Source organism: Lipophrys pholis, assembly GCF_963383615.2.
Source record: "Lipophrys pholis genome assembly, chromosome: 1".
Classification (NCBI taxonomy): domain Eukaryota; kingdom Metazoa; phylum Chordata; class Actinopteri; order Blenniiformes; family Blenniidae; genus Lipophrys; species Lipophrys pholis.
The window spans coordinates 48,773,023-48,794,332 of record NC_137635.1 but is presented as its reverse complement, the minus strand read 5'-3'; the positions used below and the strand labels follow the sequence as shown (position 1 = coordinate 48,794,332).

Sequence of the window (21,310 nt, the reverse complement as noted above, 5' to 3'; positions counted from 1 at the left end):
ACGGGAATCACATTTTAAGCTTTAGGTCATAAATGAATCTACTCACATGATTTAAAATAATGTTCTATCATCTAGACATGCCCGTGCATCTCATAAGTATAATGTAGTTGAACCATTCGAATCTCCGTGCCTTCATCTGAACGGCCCATATTTTAAGTTTGGAGTGGCTCACTTTATTAGTAAACGATCTTTGTCTTCGAGTCATTTTGGCGCCGAATATTCTGAGCGATTTCACCGTCTTGCAGCGCGGGAGTTGCTGTTGTTTTTTTTTTTTATGTGCGTGTGTTTGTGGATGAGAAACATCAACCCCGCTTTATTCACGACTGTTATAAACTCGGCACCAGGTGAAAAAGAAGGACTTTTCGAGACAACATGCAGCGGAGCATCGCGTAAGTAACATTACGACACGAGGAGAAAGTTTGTGTTTACCTTCCTGGATGGAGCTAGCTTGACAGTGTTTGTGTGTCTGCTAGCTTCTCCACTTTAACGGAATAAATGTGACTTAAACGAGGTTTTTAACCGCAAAGTGGGATGAAAACATAACGTTAGGATGAGTTGGTTTGGGTCGTGTGTTTTCGTGGGAGGCTGGGAAAGTCGTACATTGTGATCAGTGATTTTAGCTTCAGTGTAAAAGGCAGCGTGTCCTCAATGAGCTCTTCATGATCCACAGTTATACAAAACACGAGCTGCGCGTTTGTTTAAAACACCTTTTCTATCACATGATCAGATTGTGAAACAAAGAAAGTCATAAACTTAAACATGCATACATTTATCCAGCTGTCAAGTGGCACGATCCTCCCTATAATTTGTAAAATGTTTTATTGTGTTAAATGTCTTTTCTTTCTAGTCCACCTTTTTTCTTCTTGCCTTGCATTGAATACACATAGTTAATCCGTTGCATTGTTCTGATTGATTTTGCAAATTTTTACATCACATTTTATTGGCGCCTCTTCGCGATCGTTTGTGTTTTAATTGTTTTTATTCTCTTCAGCCGATTTTTGAGTGTCATTTCAAGTTTGGGGCCACTGTCTTAGATTAGTTAGAAACTTGTTTTGTATCTCATATTCATGTGAAACCAGGTTTTTCAGCGTCACTTTAAAATCATTACACCCTTAGAAAAACACATATGATGATATATCTAATGGTTTTGATAAGCTGATAGAGATCTAACCGTATGTAAACTACCAATTCATGAGATGATAGTAATTGTAAGTTGTTTTTTTTTCCCCCCACCAGATCATTTTTCCAGCCGAAGAGCAGCAAAGACATTCAGAAGAAGAAGTCGGATGAACTAGTGAAAAAGTAAGATTTTCTTCACCATGCATAGTTTCTTTCAGATATTCCACTGGAGCGTCCATTTTCAGTCAATTTGTTATAAAGCCTAGTAAACTGCAGCTTTTCTTTGTTGACTGAACGCTTGAATCCTCCAGTGAATGAGGCATCAGATTGTCGTATTCACATTAACAGACTGATTGACCTTGGATTCATGTTCACCTTGAATATCTTCCTATGAGCGCATAATAGTTTGCATGCTGACGTGTGGACATGATCACACATCCACATTGACCCAGAAGCCCTCCGGTGTCAATGGTGGACGTGTTACCTCGACTTATTGAACGTGTGTTTATCCAAAGTTGACATGCAAAAGTAAATATATGTATAACCTATATATGATGATGAATCTGATTTCCGGAGATCCTAAATGAAGATGCTAAATTGATTTCACTTTCAGTTTATCTGCTGAGGTTAACATTGTGAGTGAAGTCACTTCAAATTACAGACGTGAGCTCTCTGGTCCAATCCGATGTGCCGTTTACACGGACTGATCGGATCATGAACGGGGTTACACCTCCTACAACTCAATAGAATAGAATGAACTAAATGTCCATGCTAATCCACAGCTAATCTCGCCTCTCTTGCCTATAAAATTCTCGTATTTCTGAGTAATTCGACATAAACACACGCGAACCAGCTGAAGAAAAAAAAAATAGATAAAAAAAATGAGCCAGTCAAAGTGAAGCCCGAGCTCATTTTCAAGCATTTCTTCCTGATGAAAGCCTGCCGACACGCCGAGCCCTGGCAGGTTTTTTTTTTTTTCCCCCCTCATTCGCAGGTCTCCGTTACAAAGTGAAACTTTTTGTGTCCTGTCGTTAGAATCAAAAGATGCTGGCGTTTCTCATCTCTGCGCGGCTTTGATGATAAGTGTTCATTATCTCCGGACTCCATAAGCTTTAAAGTGCATCTTAAAGCTCGCTTTAATTGACTTGCCTTCATGTAATGACTCTCTCATTATTGCTTTGACCTCTCCTTTTAACGGCTCCCACTTCCGTTTTATAGGTTTTCATTATTTTATAGCTTTCCTCTGTTGTCTGTGTCCTTTTTCCTAAATGCCCCATTGAGCGCTTTTTGATCTGCGTTGTGTAAATTTAGTCGTGGCGCTTTTTGTTTTGCTTTAGGTCCGTGAAGAGTCCTCTAAAGGTGCAGAATGGCGCTCAGGAGGTGGACTCGCCCATCAAGAAGGTCGCCAAGCGCAGCCGTCAAATCCTGGACAGCGACGAGGACGAGGCTCCGGCAGTGAAGGAACAAGTGGCCCCCAAAGGACCAGTGGACAAGGGAGCCCCGGTTAAAGTGGACAAGGAAGCCCCGGTTAAAGCGGAGAAGGAAGCCCCGGTTAAAGTGGACAAGGAAGCCCCCGTTAAAGCGGACAAGGTACAACTCAGTTTCACATCTTAAATTTATATCTCATTGGAAACAATCAAACTAAATGCAACATTTTCTCAGTTTTCTTCTCATTCCTGCGTCATCATGTGCTCATACATCCTCCCTCTGTACCATTTTAATCCAACTGAGCACTGGAGACGACCACAGCTGACGAAAGGCCGGCCGCAAGTTCTTCACAAGCACAAACACAGACTGGTGCACATTTCGATGCTTCATAGTCGCTGTTTCGTGTGCGATGCATCAACCATGGAACTTTTTTTTTCGATAACCACTGCGCAATATATTGCCCATTCATAGAAACACACACAATGCTTGTCACAAAAGGCTGACTGAGCTGTGATGAATTGTGTTTCCATGCATTCGTGCGCTCAACTTCAATTTTGAACATGAAAGAAAATTCCTGATGATTCACGAAAATCAGACGATTACAGAATTTAAAAATTTTAAGCGAAAAGACAGGAGCACTATTGTATACAAGAACAAAACTCGAGGCATAACGACATTAAGATCATATGTTTTCATATTATCACAATTACTCAATATTATTGCATATGCCATGTTCACCTCATAACCACTACACAACTACCAGGGCCAAAATGTTGATTACTATTATATTCATCAATGGCGAAATTCCGACTATCAGTTACAATTATTCATTATGTTAAGGAAACCATATTTTCATTGCACTTTCTATTTTAAATAAACAATATGTGATCAATTCTTTCAGTTCAAAATAAAACTTAAAATAGAGATAAATCATGAATGATTGAAATAAAATGTACTCATCACTAAATGTGTCATTGCAGAGTGCAATCATAAAATGCAAGCAAATATATAGAAAAAAGAGAAACGTGTACAGAAAAGGCTACAGATATGGTAGCTTTGGCTTTCTCTTAGCATATGGTTTCTTTTTATTCCACATCACTTGCCCCGAATCTCCCAAAAAAAAAAAACCCCGCCTCCAGACAGCAGATGTTGGTCCCTTTGGAGGCTCTTGCTCCATCACCTCCAGATGCTGCCGTACGGTCACCTTCTGCTCCCGACATGACATTTCACTCCCTCATCAGGACGCTGTCCCAGTAACGCGTGGCTGCCGCTACAGGGTGCGCTCGCTTGTTGGTTCGGCAGCCGAAATCGTCAGCCCCACCTGTTGGTAAACATTTACTGCAAATATACAATTACATTGAATTAAAAAAAAAAATAAAATTAAGATTAGGTTTTCATTTAACTAACCACGATCAAAACATAACCGTGCTTTAATTTTCCACTCCCGACACTGAACTTCGCTCACAGCACCTGGAGAAGTTCCTTTAAGTTCCCGGCATACCGATCATGTACACAAAAACAAGAAGCCTCCATCTGATGCAGGAAACGGATGAGAATGTGCTTCTTGCCACGGTGGATGGAGAGTTTGAGTCTTTTTAATGGGAGAGTGACGAATATGTGGAAGGATAGATCGATGGATTAGATGATTGAATTGATCAAACTGACGAGCAGGACCTTGAACACAGTCTAACGTCGCAGGTCGGGTCTCAGTGTTGTTTTGTCGCTACTCTTGTTTTAAAAGAAAATTTTTTTTTTATTCTGTTTTCTTTAAAATTCTTAAAATTTGCCTGGTGGTTTGGCTGCATTGGAGCCTGTTGAGGGGCCGGTTTTATCCCACAGGCCTTATGTTTGACACCCTAATGTACAAGCATTACACAAGTGTCTCTTTTAGCCTCGGAAACGTTTCTTTAAGGCGACATTAACCAAATGGTCTCATTTGTGATTCAGCGGGACTTTCCCGTGAGTTTATTCAGTGTGGTTTTGAAAAGAGCTTAACAATGGCTCAGCTCCCTGATGGAAAGTGTTTCTGAATGCAGGTTAATGGAAGGAACGCCCTTCTTAATTACCTTAAGTCTTTTAGTGGTTCAAATCTGTATCACTGCTGGCTATCGTATCTAAAAAAAAATTAACTTTGCAAACGTCATCCACTGCGAGTGCTGCCTACACATATTGGAAAAAAATGTGGCTACGCTGGAAGGGAATGCAAAAGATTAGACGTTGTGGAAGCTGCTGTGTTGGAATTCAAAACTGAAGTCAAAGCTCCAGAACGGATTGAGAGTTCCCTGCGATGTCTGTCGTAAACGTCAACCTATCGGCTGTAATAACCATCCAGGACGAATTCTAAGTGGCCTTTCTTCCCCTCCCACACAACCCCAAAAAGTTATCAAGAAAGTGTGAAACCCATCAAATGTTCTAAATTTGCACGGTAACCCCTAATTAAGGCTAATTAAGTCTATTAGGGCTGCAGTAGGCGTATCGCTGCCTATTGTTTGTTTAGTGACAGGAGGAGCGCGGCCACACAAAGGCACACAGTAATTGTACGGTGAATCACGATGCTGAATGCATTTGTCAATAAGCCACATAATGAAAAAGACCTGATTATCGGCTTTGGCTGTCGTTCAACCACCTGTTGTTTGATAAACACTTCTCTTAACCGCGCTGCTCCCTTCAGCTTGTAATGTGTCAGCACTTATTCATTATTTCTTCATTGGGGGAAGAGATTATGATGGAGACACGGTGTGTTTGTCAGTGTGACCTCACCTTTCATCTTCATTGTCGAGTGCATGTTTGTGTAACTCGGTGCTAATAAACCCACCAATGGCAACAGGGACGCTCCTCCAGACGTGACTTGTCGGGCTGCGAAAATGATGATGATTGACATTGGCGTGACGTTTTCACTTTCTCTCTGTATTTATGTGGGTTTGCTTATTCTGGTTTCCAAAAGCATATGTTCTTTTGAAAGGCGCATCGTTTTTTTTTCGTTTTGTTTCCAGAAATATTTTGCATTTAACAGTATTGAAAAAGATCTGGAAACCACACACACACACACACGCAGTAGAGAATAATATGCTTTAAACATTAACAATGGAGGTACACCGACAGGCGATGAAGTTGTATTGTTACTACGGCGACTGTCCGCTATAAAACTCCCAAATCCCAGGAGAATCTGGACTGGGAGTCATGACACTCTGGAAGGAACATTGTTGTTATTGTCCTTCTACTCGCTCATGTGCAGAAGAACTATTTACTACGGCCGTCGTGTGAAGGAAAGGGGAGAAATTTGAAAACGCCGCCTCAGCTTTGAGGCGTGGACGGACAAGATGCACATTAGCTGAAATCGATGATGTCATCGCCCCAACTCCCGATCCGATAATTCCGCGACGCTCTGTGACGTCACTTAACAACAACAACAACAATGGCAGACGACACACTCCAGATCGAGCTGCAGAAGCTACTGATGCCTTTTTCTTTAATAAGGCGATATGTTGGATTTCTCAATACAAGGATTTTTGCGTGCTCTGTGGCAGAGTTATAGCGCCACCTATAAGCCTGGCATATGTACGGCATCATTCGGAGTCATTTTCATGGCGCCGTATAGACGGGAAACTGTCTGAGAACACCGGGGAGAAAAAAATAAGGTTTTGGCTCATGTGGGCTGGGCCGGAGTGTTCTCAAAATGTTGTGCTTTTGTCCGTTTTCAAAAATCTTTTTTATTTAATTTTTTTTGGTGAGACCGACACGGTCACTTCCAGGAGCTCTTGTTCTTCCTCAGTGAAGCCCGACTGTATGTTTAGTGTTTTTTTTGTTGTTTTTTTTTCTGCCGCTGCAGAATAAATCTGGATCCAACCAGCTGCTGGTGTTACATTATAGATGCGTGTCATTATAATAAACCGGCTCACAACCTTTGCACAGGGGTGAACAATTCCCCGCTTCCATTATCTGAATAATTTGTGGAGGATTCTGAACTCCGGCCCTGGTGGTGTGTGTCATTTTTCCAGGTTCCCGCCAGCTCTATTAATTAAAAGTCTGAAAGTGCAGGAATTTGAAGCAACCTTTAAACAAGTCTCTCAGGTCCACTTGTGCGTAACTCCTCATGCTTCTTGACAAGTGGGTTGATCCAAGCGTTCCCGGGGAGCTCACCAGAGTCCTTCAATGTATTTAAGACTCCCTTAAGTTGGCTGCTTCCTCGTGTAACACCATACCGACTCCACGAAGCAGAGACCATCTGTTGGATAGTGTCTTTCCTCTGCAAATCGGCAAAAAATCTTTTTGCACTCGTGTCATTCAGGCTTTCCTAAAACGCTGCCCGCTTTGTTGAGCTTTTATTTTTTATTTTTTTTTGATTATTATTTTAATTCTTCAGCTGTCCCGTGTTGACAGGTCATCCTACGACTTTATTTTACATTCAATAAACAAATTAGTTTCCTCTTTACGGCAAATCACAAAAGCAATTACTCCCATTTTCTCCGGCGGAACACACCAGCTCCAGACTGATAGAAACAGTCCACACTCGTCCAGATGAGATTATTGTTCTGGACAGCTGGTAAATTGTTGCCGTCACGTCCTGCATTTTCAGTATCATCTGTGGATTGGAACAGTCAATATGTACCTCCCCCCCCCAAAAAAAACAAACATCAAACCCACCTCAAAACAAATGGGAGTTATATGTCCCATTAAAGCTTCTCATGCTCATTACTCAGTTTGTGTCTTATTATATTGATCACAATAATCTGTCATTTTTAATTGTTAAGATTATTGTTATTGGGGAAAGCAGTGTTTTTTTTTAAACTTCTGACATCTCATCTATATCATTTTAATTCATTTCATTGCTGCACGCTCCAGATTCTCTCTATAAAACATCAGTATGAACTAAAGATATGAGTATTTCACTTAGTTTTTTTGGGGGGGGGGGTGTTCTGTCTAAATTCACATTTTGAGTGAACTCGCCATATAAAGTGGCACATTTGATTTCACTGTGTAATTTACAATAACAATAAAGCTCTCTTAATTATAGGATCATGTCATATTCACATCAACATAACAATTAGTCATCCTGTCGCACCATTTGCTTGTGTAATGCCTTCTGTCACGCATTTACAATCTAATTTGAGCCTTTTGAGTTTCACATGGAAGGAGCAAAATATGAGGGACGCCAACGAAAAGTTGACCAGTTAGGACGTTTATATTACGTATGGTTGACGGTGGCTTTAACGCCAACGCCACAACTGAAGCAGGAGACAAGTTTCTGAGAGTTCACAGCACATATCTGGGAACTTCTGCAACATCTAACCTTGGATTGTCAACACCATGTTATAATACAGTGACTCCCAAGCCGGGGGGCCCGAATGGCATGAAGGGGCATCATGAAGCGCTCTTGATTTTGGGATATATTTTCGGCCTTTAGCTTATTGTAGCTTTCCTCCATAGCGGAACACTGAAGCTGCGGCCACACTGCAGGTGTGATCAATGTTCATGTGTGCACAAATCCAATTTCATGTCCATAGCACTTAAGGCCTCTTCATACTCCATAAGAACAAGACGAAAGTTCGGCAGTGCGGGGTCCTGTCGAACAAAATGACGTCATTTCCTTCGGCCAGCTCATTCTGGCCGAACAAATTTGTTTCGGCTGTGCCAACCGCCCTGGCCGAACTATGTAGGAGCCGCACTGCCGAAACTTCTGCACTGCCGTGTGCTGCGCATGCGTGTTCTAGTTCGCTCATGACTATCGATAATATTTTAATCATATTTAGCTTGTAACAGCGCTACTGTACGAGCGCCGCAGCTCGTTAAAATGTCGGAGTGTAGGCTGACGTGATGCACCTGAACGCATCACGAACAGCTGTCAGCTCCTGTAGTTAAAACTGGACTAACATCGCGCTCGGACAAAAACTTTTATATAACTGAAAAAGTTCAGAGAAATGTATTTCTGAAAGCACTGGAGGACAGAAATAAACTGTGCAGTTGAAAAGTTTAAACGCCGCTTCACAGACTTGTGCCTGCTGCGAGGGGGCGTGGCCTGCGAGTTCGGCAGCTTCTTATCGGAGTATGAACAGTCCTGCCGAAAAAGCTTTTTTTTTCTGCTGCTGGCTGACGTCACTGCCGAATTTTCTTCTTGTTCTTATGGGTTCAAAAGGGAGTATGCAGGGGCCTTTAGCCTTAGTGTCTGATACTTCTTATCTTCAAGGAAAGTCAAGCATTGTCCTTGGTCTGTGACTGAATGGGATCCAGCTTCGTTTCGAATGATGTTAAGGGTGGTGGGGGAGCGGCTCTGCTCCCTCAGTAGATTGGACTTGGCTGCCATGTTCACTGCGATGATGGCGGCAGGAGCAGCGTCGTCGTCTCTCAAACTGTCTTTTTGGCTCATTATGATGTCATTTTGAAGTCTTGTCAATGAAATATTGCATAAAAGAGGAAATATATGTCGAGTTCACAACCTTATAGGTTGGATTGATGCTTCAAAGTTGGATTATGCTTGTAATTTAGCGGGAGCCTGTGAGACGCACATCAACTTCATTCGTTATCCAGAAGTCCAACTCATTTTTATTTTTATTTTTTTACATTTTATTGTTTTGAAAAGTAGGTGAGTCTATATTTCATTCGTCACAAAAATACTAAGGGAAAAATAATTGAAATCAATGATTATCAATCATTCAAATCATTTATTGAATGATATTTAAAAATAAAATTCTACTTTAAAGTGTCTGCAATCATCACAAAGTAAGCAGCGGGAGAGAAAGAAATGGCGGAGCGTCAGGTGAATCTGTCAGAAAGAAGAAGAATAAAGAGTCGACCAAGAGAGTAACATAGAATATGGCTTCATTCACTGCTGATGCAACGTACGGCTTTTTATTCAGGGATCTTTTCATTTTGAGTTGAACTTGCGCCTGTGCTTTCCACAGTTTCTTTTCATGTGCCCACCTTAAGAAAATCAATGGCTGAGATGTTTACAGTCCGTCTACCTGCAGAGGAGTGACGCAAGATTTCTGTAATAAACGTTTAAAACCAATTCAACCGCAGAAGAACCCCCGAGAGGTTTTTCGTAGGCCTTGTTGTTCGCCTCCCCGTCACTGATGACCTTCCTCGTGTCTTCCAGGATGATGATGTGTTTAAGGCCGTTCCCACCCCCTTGTCCCCGCCGCCGGCCCCGGCCACGCCGGTGACCCCCGCCACCCCGATGACCCCGGCGTCCTCGGCCTCACCAGGGACCCCCGGAACCCCCAACAGCTCCACCTCCCCCTCCGGCATCGTCAAACGTAAGACGGGTCAGTATCTGATCAGATTTCTAAACTAATCCAGCTTTGCTGGGCTCATCTTCATCTCCGAACATTTCGAACTTTGACACCACCGCACGATTGATGGCTTCATCGCCGCCAGCTATTTTACTTGATTACTTGTTAGCAGGAGCCTAATGGCTCCAAACACTCATTATTTTTCAATGAGGGGGGTGAAACAAGACATTTATCACCAAGCAAACGCGGGGAAGTTGGTTCACCAGCAGCAGCTCAAGCGCGAACCCCACCTTTTCTTTTGTTGTTATTTTTGTTTTGTTTTGTTTCATTCATCTCTCAGGTTTTGCAGATTGACAACCTCGAGACTGTGCCATGCTGCTCTGTTTGTCATTAATCTCATCTGGAAGCACAAGTGCACTCCCCTTGAGTCTGCAGCCGCATTATTTTCCTGCATGTATTTGCATGGTGATAATAATATTATTACTGCTGCATTGTCTTGCAATGTGCCGTTTCTGCTGACTGGGCACTAATGAAATCAACAGAGCGTGTTGTCCTATTATTGCAGCCGATTGTCGATGTTTGTTTTTTTTCCCCCCCTAGTTCCTTTTGCAGCCTTGCGTAACTTTCTTGAAAAGAAGCATAAACATATGTTGTCTCATGGCGGCCGTTGGTACACACTTCAATATCGCTGCTGCTTTCCTCACACGCGTGTTCTTTATTTCCAATAATCTGTGTGCAATGTCTGTGACATGCACAAAAAAAAGAAGAAAAGCCAAGTGGCTTTTATGTGCATGTATCTGCGTGTTTATGTTCGTTTTACATGTTGCATCAGAAAAGTAGGGCTTTAAAAGGAGAATTTAAGCTCCTTAGAGCTACCAAGTTTTTCTAGTGCTGCAGCTTTGTTTTCATTTGGGAGGCACCTCCTTTCTCACTTTGTTTCCTTCATCCTACTTCAGCAGCTCGTTCTCTTTTCATCATCCCATTCCCTTTGTGTTTGATGACTGCAGTGTTTGCTTTCAGCAGTGGTGCGTTGCCACAATAAAAAGCCCCGCCGCCATCGCAGCCGGAGAAAACAGCACATTAAAGTAACTCTAATTTCACCAGAAATTGCATTCCTAATGTCCCGGGTTAATGCTTTCATTATAATATCCAGGAGAAAACCAGCAGCAGCAGCGACCTATGCTATAGATCCCCAACAAGGACCAAAACAGGAGCCAGAACCAAAGTTGCCCTCAGCAACACTGCTGCATAAGATTACAAAGGAAATTAACCCAGAACTGTAAGGTGCTATGCTGCATAATTTCTTTCAGGGTGGAATTAATGTCTTCATCAGCAAAGAATGTATCTGCGATTCTCTTTTCTTTCCCCATTGCCCTACATCTGGCAGAGAGACGGCAGACTCGTTCCGTTTTCATCTCAATATTCTCTTTTCTGTTTGATCACGGCATGATTTCAGTTGGGATGCCTCTCTAACACTCTCTCTCTCCTTTTTTTTTTTTTCTGTTCTTCCTCCCCCTTCCTTCTCCCGACTCATTGGCTGTCCTCACGTGTTTGTGCAGCGAGGAAGATGTTTCCAAAGAGGAAGCTGAATGAGAGCAGGAGCGACGGCGAGAGTCCGAAGGAGGCGGCGGGAGCCGAGGCCGGGGAGGAGCGGGGTCAGCAAAACAAGCGTCCCCGTGTGGAGGAGAGCAGCCCAGGTACGCTCAACTCTGCTGGGATAAAGACAACAGACTCCTGTACAGGATGGGAACATCCTGGTGTTAATCATTTATAGTACAGGAAATGATCATTACGTCTTGCTCACAACTGTGTCCAGCAGGGACGCGCTGTGCTCGATCCCAGTTGACTATGTGTGAAAGACAAACACAGGAAAGGCTGCTCGGCTATTAACAGAAAGACAAACTCTTTATACACACTTATTGACAATTTCAAGTCACCAATCAACCTCAAATACATGTTTTTAGACTGAAGGCCTGTTTACACGACGTTTCAAGTGAAAACACATCGTATTTGTGTTTTCTTTTCAGAAAAGTTTTGCATTTATGCAAGAAAAATGTCAAAATTATGTCTGTTTACACACAAACGCAGAAAAATGTGTAGTTTTCATGTTGGGTCACTAGTGGGTGCTGTTGTTTGTTTTTGTAATGAACCCCCACACACATACGCGCAGAGAACAATACGCCATAAACATTAACAAAGGGAGTATTTGGATATTCGCATGGACAGACGACCAAGTTGAATTGTTGTTACAGTGACTCAACTATAAAACTACCAAGTCCCATGAGAATCTGGACCTGGAGATGGAGAATCGAACCTGCAACATTCCGATTGAGAGACTATACAGATCGATATACCAGGATCAGTTATATTCCTAAACTGAGAACAGTTAAGGAAGTTTCCCTTCAATGCACTCACAGTATCATCTCGTTTATATGCGAGAATGCACAAATACTCATCCATCACTTCTTTCTTCAAGAAAAAAATCCCGAACATTTTTGGTTGCTTTTTTTCCACATTTTTAATTGTCGAGAGCCAAATGAAGCTTTCGACACCATCCAATTATAGATGAATGCTTTGGATAGTGAGGTGGTTTCTGAGTTCAACCCTTCCCCGCTCTGGGATTGAGTCTGGGGCCACCTTGGTTATATAGATATAAAAAAATAAATAATCCAATGCAGATTTAAAAACCTGCTTCTTGATCGGGCGCAACAGTGCTAAGCACTTCACATCAGTGCCGCTCCACTTCTCAGTCATTGTTTGTGATTATGAAACAGTCTGTGTTAATATGCCCTGCGAGTGTGAGCCAAAGCCTTCAGTTATCGGCCTGTCGGAGCAGCTGCGGCGCCGCCGCTCTGCGATAAGGGTTCACTTTTGACTCGTGTTCATGTTGTTTGGAGACTTTTAGTCGCAACGACTCTGACAAACAGCGAACCATCTGTGAGACGCGAGCAGGGGAGTCGACACCAGTCACTCGTCCCACTTTGTTTTGCCACGACGTTTCTCTCGGAGCAAAATTAGAGTCTGCGAGTGTGAAAATAAGCGGTAACTGCAGTTTTCTCCACTCTCAACATCTGCGCCTGCTATTTTTCTTTAATCAGTCGGGGGCGGCGGTGGCGGCGGTGGCGGCGGCGGCGGCGTCTCCTTTTTCTCTAAAATGATCCGGCTAAGCATCACTCGTGCTGGTTGGATTCGCCACTTCACCACCAATTTTAACGTGACGACGTAAAAAATTAAAGTTTCGTGTCTGGCTCTTCACCGGCGAGGTGTCACGGCCCCGGCGAGACAAGTTTGTCAATAGTAATTTCTCTCCCACTTGGCTCTCGGTGGTGAAAAGGAAACCTCAGAAATATAACCTGCGGCATTTACTGAAGAAGGCTGTTATGTTGAAAACTATCTTCAAACACGGTCTCACAAAAAAAAAGAAGAAAAAAAAAGAAAAGGTGGCCTGCCCTCGGTAAACCTACTGGCATTTATCTCTTCAATGACTCCATTCCCTTTCTTTCTTAACTTGTGCAGGGAACGCCGACGAAGCCATGGAGGAGGGAGCAAAGGAGGAGAAGGTTGAAAAGGCAGTGACCAAGGCTAACAGCCCAGACGAGGAGGTGGAGAGCCTGAATAAAGGGGAGGGAAAGGAGGCCGCGGCGCAGGTGGCGAGAAAGAGCTCTGATGAGACAGAAAGGAAAGCTGAGGGGGCGGAAAAGAAAAATGAATCCACGGAGAAGACTGATGATGAGACGGGGCTCACCCGTGCCAAGAAGAAGAAGGAGGTGGTGGTTGAAAAGGACACGCGAGACGGTGAAGGGAGCCCAAAAAGTCAAACGGCGAAAAAGCAGCGAGAAGCAAAAGAGCAGAAAGATAAGGAGCCGTCCAAGAAAGCCCCCATCAGCAGTTTCTTTGGTGAGGAGGAATTTGCATAGTTCTGTACTTGCATAAAGGGGGGGAAAGAAGAAAACAGGTTCTGTAAATTGTGCTGTGCTTTTATCAGTTCATGAAGATGGAAAAATAATATTTCTGCGTCCCACCTTCACCTTTAGTCTTCAATTAATTCACTCATTGCTTTCATTAGCTCCCAGGAAAGCGACGGTGAAGACGGAGAAGCCGGAGAAGAGCGAAGGGGAGAAGAAAAGTACTGCGAGGAAGAAGCCCGAGGAGGAGAGCAAAGACACCAAAGGGTGAGGAGAGTTGAAGACGCCACGTCCTCCCGTGGGAGATCTCGTCTGACCGAGTTCGTGCCGCACAGATAACTCGGGATCATTTGAGTTATTATTCTTATCACAGTCACTGTCGCTGTGAAAGGACCGTCAATGAGTCCACGGTGAAACCTGACGAATTGATTAGTTACAAAAGAATGCGTGAAGCATACTTAATCCGACAATAAACCCTGTGTGGAGAGCGACAGTCGCAGGCTATGAGAGGCTAGAAATCCTCCATCTAAACATTTTTTAAACACAGCTGTGTACCAAATATGCAACCAAGGATTTTCATAATGAAGGCTTTAGTTCAATGCGAGACATGGAAGCTGGAGCTAATGCCAATCATCAAATAAACATGATTTGGTTGTGTAAAGATTTATCTGTTTGAATTATGTCATTCAATCAGGGATACACTGATTCCACTTTTTTAAAGGACGAGTTCAAGTACAAGTGCTAATCTTTAACTACTTGATGCGTGAGCCCTGAAAGTCTTTAGCGTGTAGCACGGCTCAGAGTATAATCGTCCTTGACCCACTGATGGCTAACGACCAACATCCAGTTAACTGCTGGATAGTCGCAAGAAGTCACTCAATTTGCTCTGAGAAACACAAAGTTTGCTAAAATTGTGACGGGAGTTTGCTGAATCAGCAGCACTGCTTCGTGGTCGCACTGTGGTTAGACTGGTTGGTTTTCTCTCTGGCGGTGCAGACACAACATCGAGATGCTGCCGCCTTTTCTCCAAATGTCGCTCTGAAGTTTGTGCCGACACTATGCTATGTTGACTCCTCTCCGTCGTACGCTCAGTTGAGGCCGTAGCACTGGCAGCTCCACGGCGCGCAAACCCTCAAAGTCCTTGATTTGATATTCAGCGAAACCTCTCAAACAAACAGACGAGTCGAGTTCATCCGAGCTCCTCTGCTGATGACGTCCGTGCATGGAAGCTGCTGACAGTCATCTAAATTCCCCCTTTTTCACTGATTACAATTTCAGTAATAATTCATTGAAGTATATATGCCATGTTGACAAAAAAACAAGGGAGGCACAGCAGCGCTCCTCCACAAGCAGAAGAGGAAACTATTATGCAGCTGCAGCTGAGCGAGCAGGCAGAATCATCATCATCTGTGTGTTTTGGAGCGAAGTTCAGTTTTAATTATCTCCGAGCAAACTCTCAGCCAAGACTTGAGTTGTAGCCAGAACAGGTGAACGTGCGCGCACACACACACACACACACACACACACACACACACACACACACACACACACACACACACACACACACACACACACACACACACACACACACACACACACACACACACACACACACACACACACACACACACACACACACACACACAAACAGAAGTCTGAATGAGCTCATGTCAGACTTGTAGCAAATCTTTTGACATTCAGTTCAGAAAAATCAGATTTCTGTGGAATTTCCAGGCCGACAGTCGTGACGATATCTGTAATAATCTGCTTATTGAGGCAGATACAAGAATGAAGCAAAGAAGAATATCCTGAATTTATATTTGGAGTGTGAACGCAAGGCCAGACCTTATTTTGTTTATGTCAAGAACTTGGTTTGCAACTTTTGAACAAGTTGTCCATATCTTGGTATAGAATTTCATTTCGAGGAAGGTAGCAGCCCTCAGCATTGAACAGGCTGACTAACATTACGTGCCTCTGTCTTCCTGCTGCTCAGACTTGGATGTAAAAAAACACTGTAGATGAAGTAGAAAGGGCTTAAAGGTCTGACTTCCCCAAATCTGTCAAAATGTCGACCTTTATTTTAGATGCGTGACTCATTTGGCAGAAGCTTTGGCTTCGTTCCCACAGCGTTTTCAAGTTAGATGTTAGGTGTCCGTTTACACGGCAACGGCGCTCGGAGCCACTGAAAAAAACAACTTTCTGAAATTGCTTGAGCTTCATCTCCGTGTAAATGCATGCGCACCACAGCCGTAGTAAATAGTAAATACATGCGTGAGTAGATGTACAATAACAGTAACGGCGGCCTCTTTTCCCACGGTTGTTTTCGTCCGTTGTAACATAAACTAACGTAAAGCAGCAAACATCACTGAATATCTTCTTTGAAAGGGAGGAATAATGAGACAACGGAAGGCTCCCAACCTCCCACCAAAAAACATGTTTACATGAAAATACCAAGAATTCTGCGTGAATTCGGACTATAACAACAACAGCAGCCTCCACAGTGGCGTGACTCCCAGTCGAACACACGACGAGCCTCAGCCATCCAAGTTGTACGCATTTAACCAAACCCGGAGACTCGGACCCGTCTGCATTGAACCAGCGACACTCGGATTCCAAATCCACGTCTTTAATCTCCAGGCCAACGCTGCCCAAGACCATTCTTGATTCATATTGTCTTCCCACAAGGAAATTTTAAAAGGTTTTACACGCATTTTATCAGCATCACAAACTAAACCCAGCAGGGATTTCTTCCCTCTGTGTCATGAAGAGTGACGCATCATTGTTCTTAAAAGAGCTTTTTCTTCTCTTCATACATCATGACTGTGGAGATAACCAGATGGTTTAAGGAAAATAAAGGCAGCTGTTGCAGCAGCTCCGGTGCTTTAAGCCAGTCGGTGTCTCTGCTCATTAATATTCCTATTACCTTCACGTTATCGCCGTCCCCGTTACGTAACGCTGTGCTTTTCATTACACTGTAAATAAACCAGCGTGTCACTTTGAGGTCACGCTCACTATTCCAGCCACCAACTATTTTTAGCCTCCGGACGGAAGGAAAAGGCTTTTTTTTTTTTTCATCCCTCTTTTTATTATTTCATCGCTGCCTCGTGTGCGACAGTGACGGAGTGACGGGCGCGCATACAAAAGGAAGTTCACAGCTGTACGTCTTCTCCCTGCAGTTCAGACCGGGGACTATTTCTCAAAGGCATGATACCTCAAAAACAAAAACCGTAAACTGTCCCAATCTGACTTTTCTCAGAAGCATAAATAATTCTAATGTCGCGGATGTGGGAAAGACTGTCTAATTAAAAGCACTGAGCTTTTTTGTCCCCCCCACAGTGGATTTCTCCTTTGCGGTGAACTTTGCAGCTTCTTCTTGTGTAAGAAATCCAGGAAAAGTTGCACGAAATCTCCCCAAACACTGATCATATTTCAAAGCGTCTCGTTGTTATGATAATAATGCGGGACGACTCTCGTGTCTACAAAGAAACCGGAGCCGGCGTCGTCGGTGACTGCAACAGCTGTCACCATCGTTTAATAAGACACTAATTCATTTTTCTTCCCTCTCGCAGCGAGTCCCCCTCGGGACAAACCGACTACAATCCATCCAGGAGCAAATACCATCCCGTGGACCACGCCTGCTGGAAGCACGGGCAGAAGTAAGTAAGCCTTTCATGTCCCTTTCTCATCATTGGGCCTTTTAAAATAGAAAGGGTGAGTCCTTGTGGCTTTCAGGGTGTTGTACTTTCTGAATCCCCCGACCAAAGATTCTCAACATTAGTTTGTTCGTCTAATAACTTTTCAAGGAAATCGCGTGTTAGCACCGACAAACTAATGAGGACCTTATGGAAGGAACCTGTTGTAGAGAGCGTTAGTCACTGTCATGTTGACTGTTCCTCCAACTCGGCAGGGGGCAATTATATGTCTTGAGGGGGCAACATAGAAAACAAACTCTCAAACTTTAATTATCATAGAGGAAAAATATACAACACAAAGTGTTTTACATGATAAAGATGTAACGTGATTCTTTTGTATTACGATCAGGATGTGTAATATGCAGCCAGAGAAGGGCTGAACAATAATTTCTACTCATTTCTGCCTAATATGGATTCCCTCAGTATATTATATAGTTTCATAGCTCTGTCGAATGCCTAAGTACACCATTTTGTGGCACAAACTTGTATTGCAATTGCTGGTATTGTGTTGCAACGTTTTCTAGTGAAAATGGGTGAACTTTCCTTGCGTTTTGGGTGTCTGTTTACACAACAACGGTGCGTGGAGCAACTGACTACACAACGTTTTGAAAACTTATCTCCATGGAAACGAGGGAAAATCGCAACTTTTCTGAAATGCTGCAGCTGCGCGGTCGCACCATGATCGGAATAAATGGATTTTCTGAACATGTGCCAGTAGATGGACAATAACAACATTGGTGGCCTCCAGAGTGGCCCGACCGATTAACTGATTAATCGGCTGATTATACCCATGAGAGAATTTGGAATTGGCCAAAACTTGGCCGATTGACGCCGATGTCCTTACTTGTTTTTCACTTGGAAATTGCAAGGATTATGTTGTTGTTCTTATGTCCTTGTGTTTCATATCCAGTAGATGACGCTCTGACTCCTTTCATGTCAAACTCCAGCAGAGTGAAGTAGTGAAGAGTGAAAAGAATGTAAAGTATCCGGTCGCAATATTGCAGCTTTGGCGCTTAGAAGCTAAAAACCTTCACTGGCAAGGAAAATAATTGCGACTGTTTACAGACTTAGAGGACAGTGAGTGAGCTTTGTTTTTTTTTTTTTTTTAAATCTGCTTTTTCTCCATCTGTGCTTTTATTACTGCTGCCACATTTCCGTCGGCGAGTTACCCCGGCATTAAAATCGACCAATAAATTGTAAACGCCATCGATCCCAAAAAAGTCCAGATTGTTCAGGCCCTCGTGGCAAAACTGCGTCCATATTCTCCTGGGATCATGGGACTCTTCTCTTCTCTTGTATTGTATAGCGTATGGTTTCATGAAAACTACTTTATTTTCAGTTATTCTGCCTTTTCCCGCGTAATCGGACATCGTTTTCAAAACAATTCACGTGAAAAGTTTCTGAAACAAAAATGCAAAAACGATGCGTTTTTTACTTGAAACTTTGTGTTACCAGAGCCGTAGTTATATTTGTATACCAGCAGCACGACCTCAAATGATTTTTGTACTGACATAAAGCCTGCGTTTACTTTATATTCAGCCACGCCAAAGGAAAATATAACAAATTGTACCTTATTAAAGCTTCAAACAGGAAATAGTAAGTCTCACAGTGTCTCATAATCCATCATATTCTTCATAGTTTCCTGTTCATATTGTTGTTGGCGTTATCGCTTTACTATCCGTTGGGGCCGTTCAGGTACTCAGCCTTCCTTTCACGACTAAAAACATGCTTGCTGGGCTATTTGCTGATTCTAAATTGCCCATGATTGTGTGTCTAAGCATGTCCGTGCATAAGTGAATGTGTAAACGTGCGAACTGGACCGATCGCAGAGCGGCTGCTGAGATGAGCTCCAGCTCCCATTTAGCCTGAACTGGACATCACAGGCAGAGAAGATGGATGGATGGCATATTGCTCCTGCCTTCCTAAATGTCTTTAAAATGATTTATATCCACATAACCCCCTTCTGCCCACCGTTTGAACAGACACGGGAGGAAAAGGAAGCAGTGAGGGAGAAAGTTCTTATGGTGATGAGCTATTCTCAGCATCTGGGTGAAATTGTGATCCGGAGGATTACCAAGATATATTAAGGTTTTTTTTTTTTTTTTTTTTCGTATTTTTTTTAAAGCCCTCCGAAGAGTGTGAGATTTTCTCAGCCCTGATACAATTCACATTTTTCAATAATGTATCATTGGATGAAAAGATCAGTGAAGTTTTTGGATTATGGGAACCGAACCGTTGCTTTAACCAGGCTTAGTGTATTTCTTTTCCATTTTTTTTTTCCTTCCTTCAAGCTGTCTGGTAGAATATAATCCCAAAGTAAATCTAAAAATCACCGCCTGCCCAGGCAGCGTTGACAGACTTCATCAGGATGCCCAGTGATTGATCATGATGGATTATTCCTGGCTGGGTAATTGCAAAGCTTGAGATTCCTGTGTGGACAGGAAGTGCAATCGAATGTCAAGCTTTTTCTTTTTTTTTCTTTCTTCTTCTTCTAACTTTCACCCCCACTTGAGGCTGTCACGCAAAGACAAAACTAGCCTACCCAGTAAACAGGGTAGATTGGAGATGTTGGGCTTCCACCAGCAGAGATGACAGTCGTCATTGTTTAAGTGAGTTTCGTTATTTCACCTTTGAGCCAAACTCGAGTCAACAGCGCCCTCCTCACTCCCCCCCCCCCCCCCCCCCCCCCCCCACACCCCACCCCCCCTCCCCTTCTTCGAGTTATACATTAACAAAACTCTGAAAGAATAAAACTTTCATGCCCGGGAAGTGCTCTGACTCGGTAATGGAAAATCATGGAAAAATCATGGATTTTTACATCAAAGCTTAAGCGAAGGCTTCCTGCTTATTACAGCTTGAGCTGAGGTCAAACACCTTGTGAAAATGCACAGTAAATATTGATAATTGTATTAATCTGACTCGCTCTGAGCTGCAAATGTGGGTGATTTGACTGCTTTGAGTTATCATTCAGCCATGTGTCGGTCCTTGGGTCCTTGGGTCCTTGGGGCCTTGGGGCCTTCCTTCGTTTATCTCAATTTATACTCTTGCACACATTTTCGAAATGACTGAATTCATATAGTTTAATATTTGCATAAAATGGTAAAAAAAACAAAAATGGCCTTTATTTTTTTAAATGGCTTGAACAATTGAATTTTCTAACATAGTTTAAACCACTAGAAGAGGTAAAAAGGAAAAATAACCACAATGTTAAAAAAAAGTTAAAATGGCTCTGAAAACAAAACAAAACCCGACAAGAATGAAAACGTTAAGGCCCCTGTTTATACAACGTGAGACAAAGTGAATACCGATAGTTTTTTTCATTTTCATTTCAGAAAAGTTTTTACGGCAATGTTTTGAAAACTTTGTCCATTTCCACAGAAACGGCAGAAATGCTGAAAAAGATGTAGTTGGCATGCTGGGCCACGAGTCGGCGCTGTTGGTTGTGTTTGAAACCACACACGTGCATAAACATTAACAATGGGAGTACATGGACATTCTCGTGGACACACAACCAAGTTGGAGAATATGGACTGGCAGTCATGACACTCAGGAAACATTGTTGTTATTGTCCATGGAACATGTACTTAAAGCATTTTACTGGACATTATACTATGTCTGATTGTTGTGTGGGATGAATAAAGGACTTGACTTGGCATCTACTGAACATGTGCAAAAGAACTATTTACTACAGCGGTGGTGTTCATGCGCAGTAGCAGCGTTTCAGAAAAGTAGCGTTTTTGCCCGTTTTCATGGAGATGGAGTTCAGAGCATTTTCGAAAAGTTCCACCTGGGAAGCCATTTTCAAAAAGTTGTGTTTTCAGTGGCTCTGAGCTCTTAAACGGTGTCGTGTAAACGGAGTCTAAAACATTAAGTGATGCACACAAAGTGAAGAGGTGGAATTTCACAAGTGTGTACTTCTTCCCACTGTCTCAGAGTT

General features: G+C 42.9%; 1 protein-coding gene across 2 annotated transcripts in view; it reads left to right on the top strand.

Moving 5' to 3' along the window:
• The first annotated feature begins 198 nt into the window (after nucleotides 1–198).
• Nucleotides 199–21,310, top strand: part of lig1 (ligase I, DNA, ATP-dependent) — a 68,894-nt gene continuing 47,782 nt past the window's right edge. Inside the window, exons 1-8 of one of the 2 annotated variants that reach the window (XM_080480898.1) lie at nucleotides 199–389; nucleotides 1,237–1,302; nucleotides 2,457–2,709; nucleotides 9,641–9,800; nucleotides 11,336–11,473; nucleotides 13,293–13,673; nucleotides 13,843–13,948; nucleotides 17,251–17,337. In XM_080480898.1, the coding sequence (XP_080337024.1) occupies nucleotides 373–389; nucleotides 1,237–1,302; nucleotides 2,457–2,709; nucleotides 9,641–9,800; nucleotides 11,336–11,473; nucleotides 13,293–13,673; nucleotides 13,843–13,948; nucleotides 17,251–17,337 (1,208 nt within the window). In that variant the 5' untranslated portion in view covers nucleotides 199–372. Of the gene's footprint in view, nucleotides 390–1,236; nucleotides 1,303–2,456; nucleotides 2,710–9,640; nucleotides 9,810–11,335; nucleotides 11,474–13,292; nucleotides 13,674–13,842; nucleotides 13,949–17,250; nucleotides 17,338–21,310 lie in introns of both variants that reach the window. The other variant, XM_080480897.1, reaches the window with a different exon arrangement.